A 16,499-nucleotide genomic window follows, 5' to 3' on the forward strand; every position below is an offset into this window, starting at 1 on the left:
ACACAGCTTACAAGGACAGCTCTATGGGAAAAACTCGTGTAGAAGTGGTTTCCTCATTTCGAAAAAGGTGAAATGTTGATTTATGGCAAACTTTGTTCTGGATGTCTGTGAACTTCCTGAAGGGACAAAAACATCGACTTATAATGTATTCGGAGTTCATTCTACCAGGTCAGACTGTTTATCAAGCTTTCTATTTAGAGGTTCTGAAAAGATTGTGTAACTGTGTGACAAAAAAGGCCTGTTTTGTAGCAGACGGGCGACTGTTTTTGCCACTACAACACTGCACCTGCTCACACAGCCACCTCAGTGTGCCAGATTTTGGCAAAAGACAGCATACCTCTCTTGCCCCATGTACCGTATGTACTTTACTCACCTGACCTCATTCCACATGACTTCTTTATGTTTGGGGAATGCAGAGGGACAGGAATGGACAGCGATTTGACAAAATAGAGGAGGTGAAGAAAAAAGAGAAGTTTCAAAAATGTTTCCCCCCCCAAAAAAAATGTTTTCAAGAATGGAATAGCAGATTTAACCCATGTATTAAGTGTAATGAAAAGTACTTTGAAGGTGATAAGGTTGCTTTGTAAAAAATTTAAATACATAGCTTTGAGGAAAAAAAGATTCCAGTTCTTTTTGGGTACCCCCTTGTACATATAAGTCAAGATAGAGAATTTTTATCAGGATATATTCACTATGTAAATGTCATAACTTGGTTTTGAAATGCTTTATAATAATAAAATACCAAATACTAGCTTCTGCCTGTGTTCTTGATTGTGTGTGTACATGTAGTAAAAAAACTTTTTTCTTCCATCTTTTTTAGCAATGTTATTTTGTGTATCTTTGGTTTGGGTTCTCTAGGCTATTTCTATCAAGTTTTGTATTTTTAGGTCAAATATTTCAGATTTAAATATTTTCAAGAGAAATTGGTTCTTTAATCTTTAATTCTGTCCAATTCCAGAAGGTGAATTTTACGTGTTTCCTAACTGTGATGGGCTTTTGAATTAACTTCTATTTTTTTTCTTGCTAAAGAGTAATACTTCTATGTGCCTCTACCTCTGTGTTTTTTGGGGGGGCCAATAAATGCTGAGGAATTGCTGAGTTGTCATGGTATGTTTATAAGTTCCTGCCATTAATTTTTTTCCGTAGTGGTTGTACCCACAACATAGGACAGTTCTAGTTGTTCGATATCTTGGCCGTTGTTTGGTATGAACGGTATTTTAAAACCTTAGGTGCTTTTTAACTTTCTCATCTTTTCCTCTTCCTGGTACCACGTTTGTAACCTGTGTTGCTGATAGATTATGTGGAGTTCCTGCCTTGCATCACTCCCATACCCTCTCTCATTCTAAGGTGATGTCATGACCCCAGTCCATCTTCTTGGCTTTGTTTCCCCAGACTTCTCAACATAGGGGCCCACCCTCTTGTTAGGCCTCCTGGTGTGTGAACATCAAGATATATTTCCCTACTTAGCCAAGTAGCCTCTCCCTTCTTTTCGGATCCGTCTGCATTCTGTCCGCCCTGCGCCTTAGATAGACCTTGACTGAGTCCCAAATCCTCAGGGACAGCTTTCCCTGTCCACCATGGCTTCCTGTGCTCACCTCTTCCCCAACTGCCAGCTTCCCTCTCCCTCATCCAGCTTGCTGCCTCTTGTTAAAAATGGAAGACTTTTCTTTTTATTATAAAAATAATGCTTGCTCAGGGTTAAAGAAACAAACATCCCAATCTGCACCAAGCCACACAAAAATATAAAATCGATTTGGAATTCCACCTTCCAGAACTTGCTTTGGTGAATGCCTTTCCATTTCCTGCTATAGTTAACACCTTTATTATGTGTACTGTTTTGTAACTGTATTTTTTAGTAGTTAGAACCACTTACGTTACAGTTTGTAATGCTGTTGTTAACCTTTTGTTGTGTGATATTTCATGTCTTGTGGTTTTCCTTGGAAGAGGAGAGGACACCTACACTATGTTCTATTTATAGAGCATTGTGTTTATTCACGCAGCCATCATTCTATGAGGCTCTTTTGCCACACTTTCTACATGACTCTGCAAATTTCGTCTAATGGCGTACCATGCTCATAGGAGTACCTGGGGAGCCCTGGTGGCACTAGGGGTTAGGCATCGAGCTGCTGACCGCCAGGTTGGTGTTGCAAACACTGGGAGAAATATGGGGCCATCTGCTGCTGTAACGATTGGTAGTTTCAGGAGCCCTGAACAGGGCCACTCTGAGTCAGAATCCACTCTGTGTTGGTAGGTCTGGTTGGTTTCGGTGGTACAAATGGTTAAACGGACAGCCCTGTGAACAAAAGGTTGAAGGTGTTCTCTTGGGACGCATCTTTGGTTTTTCTTCTGTGTCAGGATGGTACCTTTCAGCTTTAGACAAGCGTTCCAAGGGAGGAGTGAGGTGAAATTTCAGCTGCAATGGATAGTGTAAGATGTATTGTTATTCAAGCGTGGTTAGTTGTTCCGTATGTGTTGCGCCCCCTTCCAAACACATACAGACTCCAACACAAGTAGTATGTGAGCCCAAACGGGTCCTTCTGGGAACAGAATGAGGAGTCCTGTTTGACTAGGAAGGAGGGACCATGGTCATTGCTGCTGGTGGTGGTGGGGAACCTCTGAATTGATTTTTGACTCACGGCAGCCTCCTGGGACAGAGTAGGACTGCCCCAGGTGGTGTTCTAGTCTCTAGACCTCCAGCACTTTCTCCCTCTGGTCTTTGGGTTAGCATCCAAGGGCTTAACTCTTTTAATCATCAACTGGTTCTTTCAATGGGCTCAATAGGAAATTTCAACAGAATTCATACCAACCCTTCCCATCTTAAAGACAAATGCCAAATCCATGGCCACTAAACTGATTCTGACTCAGGGCAGCCCCATATTTCACAGAGTAGAACTGCCAAGAAAACTCTTGGCAGAGCTTATCAACGCAGGTCACCAGGCCTTTCTTCTGTGGGTCTGAACTACTCCCACCTTTTAGGTCAATAATGAACAGCGCAAACCACCTCTACTAACAACCCAGGAACCTTGTGGGCGTAAAGAACACTAGAAGCGCAGCATCCATTTTCAGCACCATAACGACCATTTCTGCACCTGTGAGCTTGGTTTGTAGGTTAGAGGATGGCTCTTTCCTCCAGTTAAACGTTGCTCACAGGAACTCAAGGATAGATAGTTTTGCAGTTCTCCATGTGGTCTATCTTAAAGAAATTAGGCGGAACAGTGATCTGGAATCCACTTTTAGTTTAAATGAGCCTATGTGGATGCTCAAAACGTGGGCTGTGCTTTTGAAACATCTCAGGAATATATGAGGGGGTACCCCCCCACACCGCCCCCCCCCCCCACACACACACACACACACACTATAAAGAAAAAAAATGGGAAAAAGCTACACCGGGCTAAGCTTCCATAGTACGCATTTTTCCCGCTAGGTGAGCATCTAACAACTCTGATCTGAGTTGGTGCACTCAGTGGTGTCGCCTGGGAAGGTTCCCTCTGGTCACAGTGAATTTTACATAAAAGCAATTTCACTTGAACCTCACTTTTTGTGATGCCGATTTAAGAGAACAGCAGGCAGCTGTGAAAGTGTTTCCTGCTCAGGAAAAAATGCGCAGAAACTGTTGTGATGTTGAACACAGCTTACAAGGACAGCACTATGGGAAAAACGCAAGTGTACGAGTGTTTTCTCATTTCAAGAAAGATGAAATGTTAATTGATGGCAAACCTCATTCTTGATCTCTGTCAACTTCCCGAATGGATGAAAATGCCAACTTGTAGTGAATTTGGAGTTCGTTCCACGAGGTCAGACTGTTAATCAAGCTTTCTGTTTACAGGTTCTGAAAACATAGCGTGTGTTAGTCTGGCTTGACTAGAGAAACAAGTGCAGAGATACTCATGTGTGTAAGAGAGAACTTTATATCAATGAGCAATTGTGTAATGAGAAAACATCCCAGCCCAGTCCAGATGAAGTCCATAAGTCCAATATTAGCTCCTATGTCTGATACCAGTTTATAAAGCCCTTTTCAGACTCACGTAACACATGCAATGACACCGAATGCCGGAAGATCATAGGCCAGTAGGTGGAAAGTCTTGTGGACCCAGTGGTGGTGGAAACAACTGAGCGCTGGAAGGGGTCTCCACATGGCTCCTCCAGCCCCAAGGCTCTGGTTGCCATCAGCGTAGCTCCATGTGTCTTGTCAGCAGGAACGTCTCAGAGAGTGTGTCTCCTGTCTCCAGTGAGGTATTTATCTCCTTAACGCCACCAAATGAAGTCACCAAGCTGTGACCTGATTGACAGGCTAAACTCTACCCCTTCACTCTTAAGAGTCTCAAGATGACACCAGATTATGTCATTTCCACATAGCTTAGCAGTATGCAACAAAAGGCTTGATCTGTGGCAGATGGGGGGCTGGTTCTGCCATCACAACAATGCACCTGCTCACAAACCATCTCGGTGTGCCAGTTTTTGGCAAAAAATACCATGCCAGTCTCTTGCCGCATGCACCTGACACCTGACGTCGCTCTGTGTGACTTCTTTTTGTTTCCATAATGAAGAGGGACATGAAAGGACAGCGATTTGCAACATCAAAGAGGTGAAGATAACAAAATGCGGGAGGAGCTGTCAGCCATCCAAATAGATGAGTCTGAAAAAATGTTTCCAAGAATAAAATTGCAGACTTGACAACTGAATTAAGTGTAATGGAGAGTACTTTGAACGTGATGGGGTTGTTTTGTCAAAAACAAAAACAAAAACATAGCATTGAGAAGAAAAGTCTGTTTGGGGGGGGGGAGGGTACCCCCTTGTATGTCACCAGTAGGTGGTGCTGTTGCAGTAGCCCTTTTGCATCGGAGGAATCTTAAGTCATAGCATTGCATCCAGGCAAATGGGTGTGCAGATTATGACAGGTGAGGGTGAAATGATTGAATCCTAGCTGTTGTTTAGAGGCAACTATTTTGTGCTGTGATGCACCTCAGCTTGAACTTGAGGTGTGGATTACCTCCAAAATATGTCCTTTGCTACGCTTCCGTGGATTTGGTTCTAAGTTAGTTTGCCTTGGTTCATCGGTGCTGCCTGAGAGAGCTCACTTGAAATTGGATGTGGTGCCCAGGAGTTTCTATCCGGAGAATGGCATGTCTTCACTTTGATAGTGTGGCTGGGACATTGCTCGGCAGTATGTAAGAAAAAAGCCATGGTTCTTGGTTTTCAGACCCAGCATTGCTGTCAGGGTAGCGGGTGCTCTCCAAGCCTGGTTTAGGACTCTCCAAGGTTGTTCTCACTCCCAGAACACAAGAACCAATGAGTGGGTACATTTCGGTGATTAATCTGGACATTCCAGGAAATCGTCTTTCTAGCGTGCTGGACAGAGTAATAGCTCTCAATATTAGTTAGGTTTTTCAATATTTTTAAATGTTTGGTTGAAATTACATCAAGGGAAACAGTAGATGGTATGCTGTTGTAATTTAAGAAATCTTTAAAGCCAGCCTGTAAAGCCTAGCTTGTGGGGGATGCCAGCACCCCACACTATATCACAGGTTCAGTAAGCACAATTGTACAGTTAAAATATATAAAGGTTATTATAAAGTCATAGAGAATAAGAGAGATAGATGAAAGGGTAAAATAAAAATGTCAGACACACTTCATGGTAGCATGCTCACCTCAGCCCTTCTTGGTGTTCCATGTGGGGATGTGGGAGGAGAGGGGTCAGGAGGAGTTCTTTTCCTACTGCCCCACGTTGGGTGCCTTTTGGGTGGGGGAAGCCAGCCCCTCACACTAATCTAGGCCTGGCAGCTAGTAAGTTTGTCCTATATTCATCTGTCCCCACATTCCTGCATATTGAGATTATCTAACAGCCTGCCCTGTTCCCTGTAGGGACGCAAGACATTTTTACAGTGTTTATTAGAGAAATCATAAGATAGCTTGTGAACTATGTCTTTCACTGCCTGCACATTTCTTACACATTTTCTCACAGAATTTTGCAATTGGACACAAAGTCTACATAGGATTCATCATTTTGTTGTCTTACAGCTGTGTGACTCGGCCTTCTCACTCCTGATGGTATTATCTTTTCCCAGGCCCTTTGACAAATCTCGAGTACCTGTGCTATTGCCTGTTCAGAAAACTAGTTGTGACTCAACTGTGATATAATTCTCATCCCCTAGCAACTGATGAATTCCTGTATATATCCCATTCTCAGTATTTTTATGAGCTTGTCCATGTGCTATTTCATCCCACCATATCTGATATTGTAAAAATTCTGAAGGATAAATACATATTTTTGCCCAAGCTCTCCAGTCGCAGGGATCTAGCACTCAGACTTTTCCAGAGATCTTACCATGTTCATTTCAAAAGGAGAGTCGGCCATAGTCAGTGACCACCTGCTTGAGATCTTTTAGCAGCTCAAAGGAGAAGGCACTGTGAATTCCTTGCGGGTGTTTCCCATAAGGCTGCTTGTTAATAACTCCAATAGGACAAGACAGTCTAATCTCTTAAGTCTCCTTCTGCAATCCCTCCTACCCTTGAAAGTAAAGGTGCTTTTCTATACTTTGCCTCTTTGCTTCTATTTTCTGTGCTGGTTTTCTGGACTGGTATATCACTTCCTGAACTTGTTAGCTCTCTTAGTTTGCATTTCTTTGGATCTAATCTCATCTCTCTCTCTCCAGCTCTGACTTGCTTGATTGTTTTGTGATTCCTAGGCTTCTCTACACTATATTTTGGCAGTGGGGCAGATGCTTCGAATCTGATGTCTTCATCTCCCCTGGGATCCACACTCCCATCCTGCTCCTTAGGATGAGGATGCTTTCTTTAGAAAGGTTTAAAAGCAGAGCATGGTTAATGCAAGTGAACAATTTGCAATTATGGCAAGTGGCACTGCGAGCAGTTTCATTTATGATGATGCTTCCTACAGCCAGCACATAAGGCAGCTTTACACACAAGATTATGTATCGAGTCTCATTCTTGCCAGATTGACTGGTGCCAGTAACGCTTCCTGTGTAGCCTGTTAAAGGCTTAGTGGCAAAAGGTAATTTTCACAGGTTACACTGTTCAGGTCCTCTCACAGGCCTCAGTAACCTGGGGCGGGGAGGCGCAAGGCCTCCTTCATGCCAGGCTATTAACTTTGACCTGTGATTAGTGTGAGGGGCTGGCCTCCCCTCCCCCCTGCAATGGTACCCAACGTGGGGCAGTAGGAAAAGAACTCCTCCTGCCTTCTCTCCTCCCATATCCCCACGTGGACCACCAAGAAAGGCCGAGGTGAGCATGCTACCATGAAATGTGTCTGCCTTCCTTATTTTACCCTTTCTGCTCTCTCTCTTATTCTCTATGACTTTACTATAACATTTATATATTTTAACTGTACAATTGTGCTTACTGAACCCATGATAGTGTGAGGGGCTGGCACCCCCCACAAATGGCGCCCATTGCATGGCAGTAGGAAAAGAACTCTTGAGTTATGCCATGTGTAACAATTGTACGGCCCCACCGGAAAGTAGAGTGAATCGTGAAAATTGTGTGGAGTGAGCATCCGGTGTGGGGATTAGCAGATAAGTAGTGGAAATAGTGAATGAGTATATTAAAGAGGACAATGGGGCAAGGTAAACGTTAACCTGAAACTTACGGTGTTATGCTTATCAATTTATTGAAAAGACAGGGCGTAAAAGTAACAAAGAAAAAGATGCAAGATTTTTTAGAAGTTATAAAAAGGTATAATCCATGGTTCCCAGAGGAAGGAACTTTCGATCTAGAGACCTGGGAGGAAGTCACTGTAAACTTAAAGAAAGCACACAGAGATGGGGATAATATCCCTGTGGAGACATGGTCTCTTTGGCCTAAGTTAAGCTGGTTTTAGAACCTTGGCAGGAGGAAGAGAATGAAGATTATCAATCTAGTAGAAGTCTTGTGTGAGCTATCCAAATCTAGAAAAGCAAGCTGAAGTCTCTTTGAATCAGTATGAATTAGGTGATGAAACTTTAGGAAAAGCTGAAGAAACAGGGATGGATTTGTCATCTAAAGCCTCTGATTCTGAACTATATCTCATGGCCAAAGCCTGTTTGCCCTCGGGGGACTGCAGCCTCCAAAGGTCTACAGGTGTTCATGCACTAGAGGAAGGAAGCAAGACCCAAAGTGAGGTTATTAGACAATGCCAAGCTCCCTTGCTTTCAAAGGTAGAGAAAGCAAAGAAACAAAACCAGCAGAGTAGTGAGAAGCCACTGAGATGCCCAAACTTAAATCTGGTGAGAGACAGGCAGCATGGGGATCAGGCTGGAGATTTTAGACAGAGCTAAGAAAACTAAGCCTGAATCAGAAGGGGAAATGATATGAAAAGCATCTGCTCCCCTGCTGGAATTTAGTGTAGGAAAAACTAGAGGTTGTAAAACCATCAAGCAAGCCAGTGCTGGAGGCAGAAATAGAGAACTCTCCTGCCCATGCTGTGTGCGGACCTGGCTGTTGAGATCATGGCTGTCCAGGTGAGCGTGCTACCATGAAACGTGTTTGGCTTCTTCGTTTTACCCTAGCTCCTAGCACTCCTATTACTCTATAACTTCACTATAACCATTATATATTTAACCGTACAATTGTGCCTTACTGAACCCGTGATTAGTGTGAGGGGCTGGGTTCCCTCACACTAGCGATCTAACTGGAATATGATTAATGATTCGAAAGGTACATGTTTATGAAGTCTCTAGAATCCTATTTGGTCAATGGTTTACAACCGCTCAGATCATGTATGTTTTTTAAACCCTGTTTCTTGCCAAGAAAGGAACTCCTCATTCCATAAGGAGTTGTCCCGTGAAACCTGTGAGAACTGGAATTTGATGGGTTTGCCTTGGCTCTTCCCCCTCCCCCCACACCTCCCAAGCCTTCCTTCCGCCTTTGAGAGGGTGCACTTTGCATACAACACTCGTCCGTGTAGACTGTGCCTGGGTTTAGCTGTATGTGGACCTATTTGACCTCTCGTTCTTCTTACCGTGGCTTTGTAATAAACACAAAGTTGTGCAGTTGAAGCAGTATTATTTCCAGTGGGTGGTTTCTCCAAATCGGGTCGTAACTTGAATCCCCTTTAAACTGAAAGTGTTAACTTTTCACCCTCCTCCCCCTACACACACACAAAGATTGGTTGTAGAGATTTAAAGGAAAGAAGAGGCCAGCCCAAGATGGCCCTTGTTCCCATTTACATTGCCCATGAAGCAGAAAGCGAGGGCTGCGGCTCCCATCCTTGACGCCGACACAAAGTGACAAGTCTTACCGAGTTAACAGTTGGCCCAAACAAAGGAGCGTTGTGTGGATTGAAATGACCACCTTGCAGGGCACACCACGTTGGCAATATCAAGTAATAGGAACAGATGCACTTCCAGCAATAAATACGCCCCAGAGAAGCTCACACACGCATCAGGAATTTCAGTAGACGCTTTCATCTAGTACTGATATGTATGTAATCCGTGTCTTATCATGGAACTGTGTGCCTACGCGCACACACCATCAAAATAAATCAGCTAGATCTCTTTTATGGCTAAATCTGTAAAACAGTGTTTGGCAGAGCTGCAGAAATGTGTACACCATGTGCCATTTCTGGGTGTAAAGGCACACAGAAGCAGTACTTGGTGTTCATAGATTCAGATATGCAAACTGGGCTGAGCATCACACCAGGACCCCGGTGGTTGTAGGCAGGGCCTGATTAGGAAGCCAGGGTTGATGGGTTACAGCCAGGAACCTCCGGGACTGTAACTTTTATTTACTCCACTGCTTGTCTGTTCTTACCTCTCTGTAAGGAAGTTACAGCAAACATGAGAAGATAGTACAAGTCAATTACAGGTATACTGGAATAAGGTGCTTTCTACCAGAGCCGTGTTGGCCTAGTGGTTACACATTGGGCTGCTAACCTCAAGGCCAGCAGGTCTTTAGGAGAAAGAGCTTCCGACTCCCGCCAAGAGGTACCTTTTTGGAAACTCAAAGGGGCAGTTCTAACCTGGTCCATCAGAGTGGTTGCTATGAGTCGAATGGACTCGGGGACAGTGAGTTTGAGAGCAAGTACCATCATGCTTCTTGCGTGAAAGCCTCTAAAGTCGCCATACCCATCAACCTAGTATGCTGATAGCCCCCCAAGTTCCAGGGATTCTGGTCCCTTCATGGCACCATTCCCAGGCTCCTGGGTTTGTCATCCTCTGGGTCCAAGACGGTAGCAGGCCTGGAGGGAGTAGAGTGATTGTGCCTGTGTGAGCAAGAAGCCTTGCTCTGGCCTCTCCTGCCCCACTTATCCGAACAGGCCCCTCTAAGTCTGGACCTCGGAGATGAGGGGGGTCTGACACCTTTTGGATATCTGTCTCCTTTCCCCTCACTGTACATGTGGCTTTTTCCTGGTGTCCTTGTGCCAGTGCCCCTCCACAGCCACCTCCGTGAGCAGGCCGGGCTACGGAGCCGCAGGGAGGGAGTGAGGACCCGAAGCGCTCTGTTGGTTTCTGGCACAGGCTCCCAGAGCTCCTTCAGGGTCTTTTCTGTTTAGGACTGCTTGTTGCTTTATCCCCAGCGGCCAGCACATCACTTATCACTTCAGAAATCCAAAGGCACTGCCATGGAGTAGGTGCCAACTCCCATGGTGAGCCTATGGGACAGAGAACTGCCTGCGTGAATTTTGGAGACTAACTCTACTGGAGTAGAAAGCCCCTCCTTTCTCCCTGGGAGTGGAGAAAGGTAGTTTCAGTTAGCAGCTGACCTTGCAGTTAGCAGTCCAATGGGGAACTCCGACAGCGCAGGCCTGGAAACTCTTGTCCTGGGACCGATGCCGGGCCTGGGCTCTAAATGGGGGTCTTGGTGGGGTAGGGAGGCAGCTCAGGGCAGCCCAGAGCATCTGTGGAGGTGGGTCCGTCCTCCTCAAGTACGGGGAGGGGAACCCTTCCTTCTCTGCTTGTTTCCTCCCCGTCATTCTGAGGTGGAGAAACCCTTAGGAATCACCCCAGGGCTTTATTGTGTTGGCACGGAGGGCAGTGAAAAGGCCCCCATTGACCAGGAGGGAGCGAGACCCTGGGTGCAGCAGCAGATGGTGGCAGGCAGGCCAGCTGGCCGATTTCTGGGCCAGGCAGATGGGAAGAAAGGGGCCACGATGAGGAGTGCGGGCCCCCAGCTCCTCCCTGACTGCCTCAGCCCCCACGCCCACTTGCGCCTCATAGCTCTGCCCCGGAGCCCCTTGTTCCTATCTGTGGGACCAGAGCCCGGGCTCGCAGTGGAACTCCGAACATGCTGAGCTGGAGGAGAACGGGGCGCCCTCCTTCCAGCGTGGTGTTTCTGTTACACTGTGCACTGGGTAGTTTCTGTTGAGGAGGAGGTGTTCTGACTTCCATGCGGCGCCTGATCTTCACATAAGTTGTGAAATGCAGTGTTCACTGGAGGGAGTTCATCTGAACTCTCTTGACTGTAAGCCAGCATCCGTTTCCTTTCCAGAGGCAGGCTCTGAAAATTAAGGAATCATTTGCAAACTGAAAAGAAACAAAACACAAACACTGTGTGTGTGTGTGTGTGTGTGTGTGTATCTCCAGCATTCCTGGAAACTTACTAATTACTCATCTTTGGGTGAGTCAGAATCATTGTCTAGCCACATATTAAAAAAAATTTTTTTTACTGTCAACTAGAAAAAAAGTTTGTTTTTAAAAAATGCCTTTCCCGTATCTAAAGCAACATTTTTAGTTGTCAGGATACAGATCTGAAATTTTAGCAGGGTGAACACCCAAACCAGATAGATAAAACACCCCATTCTCGCCCCTCCCTTTGGCCAATACCCTCCTTTTCATTATAGGAAATAATTCAAATGAATGTAAACATTCGCTGGTTGGAAAATCTATCAGTATAATCTAGCCATCTGAAGAAAGAAGGTTTATGTTCCTAATTAACTTCATAATTCTGCTTGGGTCAAGTTAGGCTATTAAGATAAACTACCCTCTATTGCTGTGACAACAAAGCCCATTTAAGAAGTGACGTGTAGAGAAAACGGCACTCGGGTTGTAAATGGTTAAAAACAGAGCCCTCAGCCCCCTGAATAAAGCGGTTTTGTATTTGCAAGCCTAGCTGGCTAATCAGAGGTTATCGTTTGATTACCCTGGGCGGGCGCGGGAATGATACTAAACCTGGAAACAAAGGGCAAAACTGGATCCTGGTTTCAACCTTTGTGTGGGGACCCCTCCTCTCTCTCCCACTAAAAGGAAATAAAACCAAACCCCGCTGAGAGCAGCCGATGCCTGATGCCTTGTCAGGGCTGGCCCATCACACCATGGTTGGCAGTCTTTGTTCACTCTGGTGGTTCTGTGGGAAAGCCCACAGCTGCTAATCAAAAGGTCCTTGGTTCGAACCCACCAGCCTCTCCCAGGGAGACCACAGACCTGGCGGCCTAGGAGACCCAATGGGGGCAGTTCTGCCCGGCCACAGGGGCACTGTGAGCGAGAATCAGCACGCCACGAGTCTGTGTTCGAGGGAGCAGAGGGGTTTGTAGGTGTGGTGAGAAAAAGACTGGAGAGGAAAGGGTCAGGAGCAGCCGGGGCAAGGATGCCCTCTTGTGCTGAGATGTCTTCTGACACGTTGAGAATGAGACCCACCCCTGACAATGTAGCCCAGGAAGTTCTGCGGCTTCGTAAGCAAGCATCAGAATGTGTGCCACCGAGGATGCTGGACAGAGACAAAGATGGCCGGTTTCCTGAGAGTGGCCGCTTTTGCATCGGTGGAAAGAAACGAGAGGTGATAGTGAGAAATTAAACTGGATTGTTCTTGAGGAAACAGGCATGTCTGTGCGAGTTCTGCTCTCCCAGATTTGCCAACGACCTGCTTCACGTGAGAGCATCCACAGATCTCCCAACTGTTTTGCACCTTAGAGAAAAACATTGGTATAAAAACTGTTCAGCATCACTTTAAAATTCTAACATATGGCTGCAGTAGAAGCCTCTTGAAGAGTTTTTAAAAGCCACCGTCTCCTGATTCCTGGACCTAAAGAACATGTTTGTTTAGCTAAATGAATAGACAGCCTCGAAGTTCAAGCAGAGGCCTGGTGGCAGAGCGGGTTGCACATTGGGCTGCTGACCTCAAGACCAGCAGTTTGAAACCACCAGGTGCCCTGTGGGAGGAAGATGAGGCTTTCTGCTCCCGTGAAGAGTTAGTCTCAGAAACCCACAGCTGTACTCTGCTCCAAAGGGTCGCCGCGAGTCAGAATCAGCTCAGTGGCTGTGGGCTGGGCCTGGGGCAAGGGTGCAGACACTTTAATGTGCTCAGCTGCTACTCAAATGGTTGGCCATTCAAGTCCACCCGGAGGCGCTTTGGAGAAAAGGTCTGGTGGCAGTGGCGTTCCACTTCTAAGAAAAAAAGAGCCACGGAAAAGGAGTTCTGTAGGTCACACCTGAAGTCTTGTTGAGTCAGAATCGGCCCAGGGGCAGCTAGTCTTGGTTTAGTTCTAGAGTTCGATTCTCAAGGGCTCTATTATCCGCCAGCCCTTTCCTCAGGGTCTCAGCTTGTGGGCATTTGTGTGTGAATGCGGGGCCCTGTGTAACTTCCCACAAGTCTTCCACGCACCCTGTCTTAGTGATTCCCTAGATATCTTCAAAGCCCCCCCCCACCCCCCTTTCCCTTGTCCTCTCTAGAGCTGTGGAGAAACCAGGGCCCTGGGGAGGGGGTAGGAAGCCTCCCAGTCTTCTTTATTCTGTTGCATACAGAATTTTTCAAAAAACATTCTTTGTAGCTCTGTGATGTTAGGATATAGAAATACATATGTCTATATTTTGCTTATAATTGTTTTTTAAATAAGGGGCTTCAAAAAGTTTGTGGAAAAATGAAAATGGAAGGCAATAGGATTTTTCTGTGAACTTGTGGGAAGCCCTTTTTGATGATGTCTTAGGCTACAGTTGACACAAGGTAGATGCCCATTCAACAGCATGTGCTGCACAGACGTGTGTGGCATGGGTTACAGTCCTGGGGGTTCCCGTTTTCTTGCTGGTTGCTGGCCTTTAGTGGTTATTAAGCTATAGGGATGGCTCTCAGTGAATTAGGAGAAGGCTTACAGAGTACATCAGTTTTCCATTCAACTATTTATACACTATTTTTTCATGTCAGTGGTAGTTACGTAATCGGGTATCAACTCGAGACTCTTAGGATGTGGAATGTTGTCTTTGTGGACTACGCTAGGTCTGTTGACCATGGTGTCTTCTACAAACTGGTTCTCTGTCAGATGCCCCTCTCCATGACGTGGCAGTATGCTTTTCAAAGCCTGAGGAACATGCTTAGTGCCATCCCTTGTCTTTCCCAAGGGTCCACCTGATTAAAGTCAGTCCACCAAGGGCAGTCTGCCTTTTGATTAATTTAGAGTCAACTGATTAGGGACCCTAATTACATCTACAACATTTCTTCAACCTGTATGTAGTATGACAAAAGTCACAGGTAGTAATAGCATAGTTGTAATCCTGCCCACACTCGGCCTCCCCTTCTTTAAAATTGAGACGTAAGCCCAGCCAGAGGGATTTGCACTTAACCCCAAGATCTCAAACACTGAAGGTGGGGGCGGGTTTTTCATTCTTGGGCTTGAGAGTTATCACTTAGAAGAACTGTCTTCCTGAAACCGCTGCCGTTCGCCTGAATTTAGAAAAGGAATGTGTTGCTCCATAACCCTCTGTGTTTCTTTACATTGCAGGTGTGGTATCATTAGTAGCGGTTCACCCTTCTGCAGTCAATACACTTGGGAAGCAGCTCCTACCAAAAACCTTTGGACAGTCCAATGTCAACATCGCACAGCAAGTGGTAAGGCGCCTTTCGACAAGGATGGGCCGCGGATGCTCTGGCACACGGGTTGGCATCCTAACGTAAATCGGGAGTAGGGCTAGCGGGTGTGTTGCTACTGCCCCTGTTCTTTCTGTTGTGCTGAGACGGGGTCCTGTGTGAGGATCCCCCCCTCAAACCTCTCATTGCTTTCTGCTGAGTGGTTGGCAGTGCTTGACTTCTTACTCTCGGCTGTGACTCCAGGCGCATTACTGTTAGCGCAGCGTCTACTGCCTGTGTCTGAAGAGGTGTGCGTTTGCAAGGTGCTTGTGTGTGCGTGTGTCTTGTTTGCTTCCTCCCAATAACTGTGCACTCAGTGAGGTGGGCACCTGATGCCGGTTGTGGAAAATGGAGCAGGAAGTGGCCGGAATTTCCCGAAGGGATGGGGAGGATGCCCGGCGGGTCATAAGGCTGCCAGCGGCAGAGGACAGCAGGAGGAAGGTGACTTTCCCCAAGCTCTGATCACCCATGGGCGGGCAGCTGCACCCTTTGGTGTTGGTCCCCTCCCCCTTCCCCCTCCTTCTCTTTCCCCTTCCCTGAGCAGTCTGCAGTTTCTGCTGAACGCCATCAACTCTGGCTTTTTTCCCTGATGTTGCTTGCTTTCTCTCTGTCCTTTGTTCCTTTTTCTTCTCTGATGGGCTCTAGTCGCTCATCACCGGCAAGAAATATCCCAAACAGAATTCTGCAAGGACCTCTAGGCGGCAGTCAGAACTCCTGGTAGGTAGGTAGGTAGGTAGGTTGGGGGAGTCTTCCCCAGTGCACTCTTTGTAAGGAGAGTCTTGAAGGAAGGCTATAGGTGCATAAAGGTGGACAGAGGGCATTATGGGTTTGTGGTGTTTCCCTCGGCTAGTGACCGAGGGGGCACTATATCTGGGCTTGTGTGTGGATTCTTGTTACTGTCTCCCCTTGCCTTCTAGTCTGTGCTGGGCTGTGTGTCTGCATCCTTATAGCTCTTCCAGCCAAGCCCCAGCCTTTGTAAAGAGTGGCGGGGAGTGTCTCCTCCACCCCGACTCCCTTCCCGCCCACACCCAGGGTGCCCCCCCCCCCCCACTTCTCAGATGCATGTGGTGTGACATCAGCTTTTGGCGGGAAGGGAAGCTTTGTTTGGGGAGAAAGGAGAACAGGGTCCCCAGCTGCTCCAGAGCAGTAGCTCTGCAGACGGATGGGCAGGGACTCTTTGTTGCTTTGTCCTGCTCATTGGGTCTTCTTTAATCTCCGTTTGGGGGGCGAGGGGGCATTTTTTTCCCTGTGTAAATCTTTTCCCCCCTTTAAGGACCAGTTGCTGCCCACCACCAGGCTTTTGAACATTTTTATAATTTGTCCTTTATTTTCCATTCCTTCTGTGTTCATGAGTTTTTCCAGATCCTTTTAAATGAATTTTAGTATCAATTCCGTTTTCAGGGTGAGCTTCCTGTAGTACCTCAGAACCCTAGCTTACCAGCATTTAGAACCCCTGTTCGGGCGTGGACCTGGGTGGTTATCAGCACTGCTCACCCCGACAGGACTTTTCAGTAGTCTGAGTGTATGTGTAAGCACCAGGCGTGGCTTAGCGGGAGGAGGTGGTATTTGGATCTTGGCTCTCCACTCAGCAAGTGCTGACACCCCAGCTGCCTCGGCAGTGTCCTGGGATATAATTTCACTTTGCAGAATCATAAAAGCCATACCACATAAAAGTCTAAACATCAACATTGCCAGTTTCTGTAGGTTTTCAACATAAGGAGCCCCGGGGG

General features: G+C 46.5%; 1 protein-coding gene across 1 annotated transcript in view; it reads left to right on the plus strand.

Moving 5' to 3' along the window:
- The window catches only part of TFDP1 (transcription factor Dp-1), a 108,746-nt gene that overhangs the window by 67,039 nt on the left and 25,208 nt on the right, over positions 1–16,499 (plus strand). The window contains exon 4 of the mRNA XM_004704313.2: positions 14,645–14,751. Within this exon, the coding sequence (XP_004704370.1) occupies positions 14,645–14,751 (107 nt within the window). The remainder of the gene's footprint in view (positions 1–14,644; positions 14,752–16,499) is intronic.

Source organism: Echinops telfairi, unplaced genomic scaffold (assembly GCF_000313985.2).
Source record: "Echinops telfairi isolate 266 unplaced genomic scaffold, ASM31398v2 ScPeMD7_7467;HRSCAF=8505_1, whole genome shotgun sequence".
Classification (NCBI taxonomy): domain Eukaryota; kingdom Metazoa; phylum Chordata; class Mammalia; order Afrosoricida; family Tenrecidae; genus Echinops; species Echinops telfairi.